This window comes from Oryx dammah, unplaced genomic scaffold, assembly GCF_014754425.2.
Source record: "Oryx dammah isolate SB20612 unplaced genomic scaffold, SCBI_Odam_1.1 HiC_scaffold_23, whole genome shotgun sequence".
Classification (NCBI taxonomy): domain Eukaryota; kingdom Metazoa; phylum Chordata; class Mammalia; order Artiodactyla; family Bovidae; genus Oryx; species Oryx dammah.
In genome coordinates this window covers 121,322,655-121,329,798 of record NW_024070207.1, presented here as the reverse complement: position 1 = coordinate 121,329,798, position 7,144 = coordinate 121,322,655, and the positions used below count along the sequence as shown (strand labels likewise).

The 7,144-nt window shown below is 49.4% G+C and overlaps 1 protein-coding gene across 2 annotated transcripts in view; it reads left to right on the top strand.

Annotated features, from left to right (window-relative positions):
- Nucleotides 1-205: 205 nt before the first annotated feature.
- PRPS2 (phosphoribosyl pyrophosphate synthetase 2) overlaps nt 206-7,144 on the top strand; it is a 28,023-nt gene continuing 21,084 nt past the window's right edge. Inside the window, exons 1-2 of one of the 2 annotated variants that reach the window (XM_040266465.1) lie at nt 206-415; nt 5,603-5,786. In XM_040266465.1, the coding sequence (XP_040122399.1) occupies nt 294-415; nt 5,603-5,786 (306 nt within the window). In that variant the 5' untranslated portion in view covers nt 206-293. The remainder of the gene's footprint in view (nt 416-5,602; nt 5,787-7,144) is intronic. The other variant, XM_040266464.1, reaches the window with a different exon arrangement.

Sequence of the window (7,144 nt, the reverse complement as noted above, 5' to 3'; positions counted from 1 at the left end):
AGCTCCACCTCTGGGACCGCGGCTGCGCCTTGCCGCTCCTCCGCCACCTCCTCCAGCTCCTCCCCCGAAGCCCGCGGCTGCGCTTTCCCACTCCTCCCACCCCGCAGCTCCACCCCTTGAGCGCGACCGCCTCCAGCTCCTCCTCCCCAGGCTCCGCCCCTCTGTCCCGCCCCCTCCAGCTCCTCTTTAACTCCGCTCCTCCCGGGGGTCCGCCAGTCGCGCTTTCCCGCTCTCGCTACACGAGTGACCGCCGTCTCAGCCGCCCAGCGTCGCTCGGAACTCCACGCCCGACCATGCCCAACATCGTGCTCTTCAGCGGCAGCTCGCACCAGGACCTGTCCCAGCGCGTGGCCGACCGGCTGGGCCTGGAGCTGGGCAAGGTGATCACCAAGAAGTTCAGCAACCAGGAGACCAGGTGGGGGCCGGGCCGGGGAGGGCGCTGGGCGCGCGGTTGCGCGGCTGGGCCGGGGCCGGCGTCTGCCTGAGACCCCCTCTACAGCCGCCCGCTCCCCTTTCCGGGGCGGGCCGGCCACGACGCGGCCTCCGCGCCACTGCCGCGGCGTCCGTGAGAAGCCAAGGAGAGCGGCCCCAGCCCGGAAGAGCGACCCCCCGGGCGGCCCGCGGGGCTAGGTGGGTGCAGCCGGCTGGAGCCGAATCGAGTGCGGGGCACGCGGGCAGGGACATGGCCCGGGGCGTGCTCGCCCCGGGGTCCGCGTTCCTGCCTGCAGCGCTGCTCGCAAACCCAGGGTGCGCTAGGGAACGTCCCGCCCACGTCCCCAGTCCGGGCGGCGCGCTGGGTTCGCCCGGGGCTGTGGAAAACGCAGCTTTGCTGCGCTTCCGAAGGATTCTTCCGAGGGCTGTGAGGGTCCGCATGTTGAAGGCTCCCCAGGTGACAGTCCTGAGTTGCTCGGGTGCCAGCTCTTGAGTTATCCAGCAGGTGTGGTCCTGCAAAGGGTTTAAAGAGCCTGAGAACTTCAGGGCTCACGTGCTGGGATCCCTTGTGCTAACTTTTCTGCCTCAGAGATGATGGACTTTTTTTTTTTTCCCTCTCCAGCTTCTTCATCGTCCTGGGACACTGCATTGTCCAGCAGCAAGGCCATGGCTTGAGTGTAACTGCTGCCCCCATGTCTCAGGTCCGCAAGAAGCGGTGACCTCCTTTCAGTGAGGTCAGGCTGGTGGCCCCCTCAGAAGCCGGGCCAGGGGCTCCTTTCTTTCCACTTGCCGGCTTTCACGCAGCTCTTAATTCATTTCAAGTTGGTCCCATTCCTTCCCCCTCCCCCCTTAAAATATCTACCACTATACTCAGTTACTGATCTTTTTTTTTTTTTTTTTTAATATACTGGTCATTTTGATATCTTTGGCAAAGACCCAGTTTAGCCAACATTTCCAACAAGCAGGGCTGGAACACATGTTGGTGAGATGCAAAAAAAAAAAAACCCTCAAACAACTCCATTCATACTTCCTACCATTTCAGAAATGAACTTGAATCCTAAACCTAAATGTAAAACCTAGAACAGGAAATTTCTAAGAGAAAACACGGGAGAAAAATCTTGATGACCTTGGCATAGGCAAAGATTGCTTAGCTACAGAAGAGTGGTTGTTATGACATAGACAGAAGGTGGTGTTTGCTATTGAGTCAGCTTTTTAGGCTCCGTGAATTCCTTCTTCCATTACATGACCCTGGTGATAATATAAGAGAAGACACATTTGTGAATGAGTAGCAGGTAGTATTAATGCAGGAGTCTTTCAGCTAAAGAATTCCACTTTGCAGAGTTCCATACAGAAGTCTCCTAGGATGGTCAGGGCTCTAGCAAAGGATAGTATATTTAGGTTTGAATACGACAATATTTATCAGTCCTGTTCAAGTTTCAGTAGCTTTCAGAAGAAAGGGATACAGTTTGTGTTCCAGAGGTGGTGTCATATAGGTCAAGAAGAGATTATTGTTTCTGAGTATTTTATAATTACCAGGTAATTAGAAATCATGAGGTGTCAGAAACCACTCACCATGAAGTCTGGGAATTGCTGTATAGTTATATTTTATGTTTTTAATATCTAGACTATCAGAGGTTAACTTCCTGACTTCCCTCTTTCCCATGAACTGTCTAGGCTCAGAGGTTGAGTTTTTACAAACAGGCCTCCCTTTAATCTGGTAATCTGGTTTTTACTGTGTGGTCCTAAAGATGAAAAGCAGAAGGGCGAAAGGAAGAGAAAAATGCTTCAGTTCAGGTTCAGGGGCCCCTTCCTAAATCTCTCCCTGAGCCAGGACCATAAATCTGGTTTGGTGTCTGCTGGTCCTCAACTCCTCCTATTACCCATTTAAAAAACACTGTCTAATTGGACACAGAGCCTCATGATTTTACCTTCTTATCTCTAAATCATTTAAGCTCCACAGGGAGATGTCAGTTCCAGCTTTCCAGTTGACAGTTGAAAGGCTGTGATGATGTCCTAGAACAGCACTGATGATGGCGTCTGTAACCCTTTCTGCTGGTCAGTTAACCTGCCCAGAGTGTCTACCTGGATTGTAAGACCCATATTCCTGGTTATCTATTGTGTACGATCGTTATTTCTTTGACTCTCACACTGACTTGAGCAGGGCTCAGCAAGGAAGGCTTCTTTCTGCCCCACGTGTTGGCATCTGGGCCTGGAGAATCCACTTCTGAGCTGGCTGGCTTGCATGGCTGGTAAGCTGGTAGTAGCTTTGGCCTGGGAGCTTGGCTGGGAACCTCTGTACCTCTCCCTACAGGGCTACTGGAGCTTCCTTATTAGAGTGTGAAAACTAGCTTCCAAGCACAAGGACTTCAAAACACAGGAAGTCAGAGCTCCCAGTCTGTGAAGGCCTGGACCCCGACATCAGGGTATCGTCACTTCTGTCACGTTGTGTTGTCAAGCGCAGAGTCCTCCCAGGTCCTGGGGGAGGGGCCGTAGATTGCCCTTCTTGGCAGAAAAAGTGTTAGTCTGTGGCTGTCTTTTTAACTACCACACCCATTCGTTGTTGGCTCTGATAAACTCATCAGCCTTATTTCAGGATCAGTGAAGAGCAGTGGATGCTGCCTTCTGCCCACAGTTTTTGAAAGACCTAGAATAAAGATCAGTCGTGACCATCTATATGAGTAGAATCAGGAATAGCTTTGGGAAAAAGTTGCCATGGTGATCGTATGTAGTTTCTGTCTTCCCCATGGGGATTGAGGTTGTTCCTTAGGAAAAATAGGGCAAAGAAGTTTATCCCCCTGAAATTTGGGGCTAAATAATCATAACCTCAGGAGTTGTTGGCAAACTTTTTCTGTAAGTGGCCAGATAACACTTTAGGCTTCATGGGCCCATGGCGGGTCTGTTGCTGTTGCATCTTAACAGTTCTGTGGGTTAGAAATCCATCATGGGTCAGTGTTCCTTGTGGAGGCTCTAGGGCAGGATCCATCCATTGCTTTCCCAGCTCTTAGAGGCTGCCCGCTTTCCTTGGCACTTGGCCCATTCTTCCATCTTCAGGGCCAGCCACATAGCACATCTCTGACCCTGCTTCTGCCCTCAGATCTCTTTCTCTGACCTCTCTCCCTCTGCCATCTTTAAGGGCCCTTGTGATCACATTGGGCCAACTAGAATAGTCTAGGATAATCTCTCTTGTTTTCAGGTGATCTGATTAGTAGGCTTAATTCCATCTGCCACTTTGCTTCTCCTTTGCCCTGTAAATGAACATATTCGAAGGTTCTGGGGATTGGGACATTGATGTCTTTGGGAGGCCACCATTCTGCCCACCACAGTATTCTCAGCTCACGGGCTGTAGATTGTCAACCTCTGAGCTATAATACCGGGATTTCCCAATCAACTTCACCTCACATTTGATGCAGTGTTCACAAAGGAATTACATTTAGCTCCTTAGTACTTGAGCTCGAGAGGAGTACACTGAACTCTGTTACATGCTCGTCCTGAGGCTGGCGTTGTACCTTTTCCATCCATGGCAGAGCACAGAGTACGTGGGAGGCTGACCCACTATGATCAAAACTGTTTCCAGATCATGTCAAGTTGAAAAATGGCATTTTTATCTTCTAATTATTTTACTTGAAGTTGGATAGAAGCTTCCGTTGGTTCAGATAGCTTACTATATGGTATTCCAAATACCATTTATATTTCCATTTTCTTTAGAAATAACCAGCTCTTCCAATACTATTGGGTATAATTGGCTTCCGATCGCAAGAGAAAGGGCACAGCTAATTGTATATGTATGCCAGTGTTGTATTGACTCATTCTCTTGTTGAACCCCCAGAATCCTACACTTGGAACTTCCTGGCAGGCAATTTTCAAAGAGTTAAGCTCCTGTTTGCTTTTTTCAAAACACTACCAGAGGATGTCCATCAGCAAAACCAGCAAGTGCACCAAGAAAGGGTACAGAGAGCAGGAAATCAAGGGCAGGAGACAAGGGAAGGGAATCCCCAGGAGGCAGCTGTGCACAGGGAGGAAGAGAACCCTGGTCAGCCAGCTGGGGGGCGAGCCTTGAGCAGGCCGTGGAATAGAGGTCACACTTGAGGCCTTGACCTTAACATTGTGGGGTTTCATTTGTTAGCTCAGTGTTGAGGCTGCCATTTGAATTGGAAAACTTAGTAGATGAAGAGGTAGGATCACTTCCTCCAAGGTGAACAACCCACCCCGCAAAATTGTGTACAGAAAGGCAGCGTGAACTTGGTTTTCAGTTTACTGCATGGCTTGGCTCTGAATGGCACCGACACAGTTAAAATGCAGCCCTCAGATCTGGTTGGCAGATAACTGATCTGTGCTGGGAGGATGGCACCATGAGATGGGAGGGCTGCGCTTGATGCAGGGGGTGGGATGGGGAGGGGACAAGTCAGTCCTCATGGTCTGGAGTGAGAAGTCAACCCGTGATGCCTAAAATGAAAAATCCAGATGAAGCAATCCAAGCATTAGTGAGGGTCTTTGAAGATAAATGTCAAAACCACATCAAGAGATGAAATTGGCTGCCTCTGGGCTTATTTTATTTGCTATAAGCCTTACAGAATGGTTGGAATTTTTAAAGCAATGTATACATGTAACAGTAATGAAAGTAAAAAACTAGAATACAGTATTGAGCCAAAAAAGAGTTAACGTAACAGGCCAGAGACAGTTTCTAAAGAGCATATTAGAGTCCCTCGTATATGAAAAAGGCCCCTTTGTAGGATGACCCTTGGCTGGCTTCTGGGAACTGAGTTTGCGCAAAGTTTCCCCCATTGCCCATGGGAAAGGGTCCCTGCTGAACAGTGAACCACGTGGTTAACACTGAGTCCCTGGCCCCCAAGAAAACCCAAGGCAACGGAGTCTCCGATGAGCTTCCCGGGGCGACAGGGCTTCCCCTATGATTGTGTTGTCACAGCTGGTCGCTGGGGGAATTCACATGTCCTGTGCAACTCCACTTGGGTAAGAAGTGTTGGAAGCTTGTGCCTAATCTGCCCAGACCTTGCCCGTGTGCCTCTTCCCTTTCGCTGATTTTGCTGTCTCCTCTCAGTGGAAGATGCTCTACCTGCAAGGACCACCGCCTGCTGAGTCCTCACCAGTCGCAACCCTTAGGGGTGGTCCCAGGGAGGCTTAGCTATTAACAGCGGCACCTTCCTTTCCCTAGCGTGGAGATTGGTGAAAGTGTGAGAGGGGAAGATGTGTACATCATCCAGAGTGGCTGTGGCGAGATCAACGACAACCTGATGGAACTACTCATCATGATCAACGCCTGCAAGATCGCGTCGTCCTCCAGGGTGACCGCTGTGATCCCGTGCTTCCCCTACGCCCGGCAAGACAAGAAGGACAAGGTACGCGTGCGGGACAGCTGCTGGAGGAACCGGCTCCGGCTTGATGGCTGCGTTTATTTTCTCACTTCATACCTCCGACTCCCTGGGAAATGTTGGCCTTCTACTGTCGTGATGGAGTAAACATGCTTTCTTGCCCTTATCCAAGGTTTATCTTTGAATCAGCCATCATGTTTGTTGATATAGAAACAGGTTAAAAGTATTTTTGCAGGTCTGAAAATACTATAGTTCTTGTGATGAAACTGGTGTGTGTCTTTGTGGTGGAGAGTGGAACTAAACACATACACACACACACTCTCTCTGGTGAGTGTAAAACGCTGATGGAGTCCCAGGCAGACCCCTGGATTGTATCCATGTCAGCATCCCGGTTGTGAATTTCCTCCCTTAGGGCTGCAAAATGTCACCATGAAAAGCTGGGGTGAGGACGCACCATCTCAGCACTGTTTCCTACAGCTGTGTGGGAGTCTACAGTTCTCTCAGGATACCAAGTTAAATTTACACCAGTATCGCTTTTTAACCCCCCCACAGGAATGAAGTTGGTATTGTTGAATTATCCTTTTTGCAACACTGGCATTGTAGGAGGCCCTGTGAGGTTGTAGAAGAAACTGAAGAAGATATGGTCTCTGCCCTCAAGAAAAATCAGGGAAGGTGGAGGGGAACTTGAGAAGGGATCATATTACTCTGCTAGGGCTGCCAAAATAAACTGGAAGGCTTAGAATGACAGAAATGTGCACTCTCATCGTCCTAGAGGCCAGATGTCAGAGGTCAAGGTGCCAGCAGGCTGCACTCCCTCTGAAGACACCAGGGGGAGCCTTCTTTGCCTCTTCCGTTTCTGCGGGCTCCTGGCATTGCTTGGTGTCTGTTAGCGTCATTGCCATCCCAACTCGTCTTTACATGGCTACCTTCCTGTGTCTGTGTGTCCTTTCCTCTTTTATAAAAGGATAGTCATTGGATTTAGGGAGCCCCCTAATCCAGAATGATCTCATCTTGATCACTGTCTTACCTTGAAATCAAATTGCAAAGACTTGATTTCCAAATGGGGTCACAGTCTGAGGTTCTGGGTGAATGTGAGTTTTGGGATTACTGTTCAACCTTCTATGGGAACAACACTTAAGCTGTTGCCCTCCTTGTGTTTTATGAATAGATGGTCAGTTCCAAGTGAATCCGTTTAGTTCATCAGCCACACTGTTGTCCTGTGATGGGATAACTAGTTACGAGAGAAACTTTCTTCAGTGCACCTCCATTTGTTTCCAGAATTGATTTTCTGAAACAATGCCAATTTCTCAACAGTACATAAGATTCCCCTCATGTGAAAAAAGTCTGTTTATAAATATGGATTCCTGTAGCAAGGTCCCTGTAAA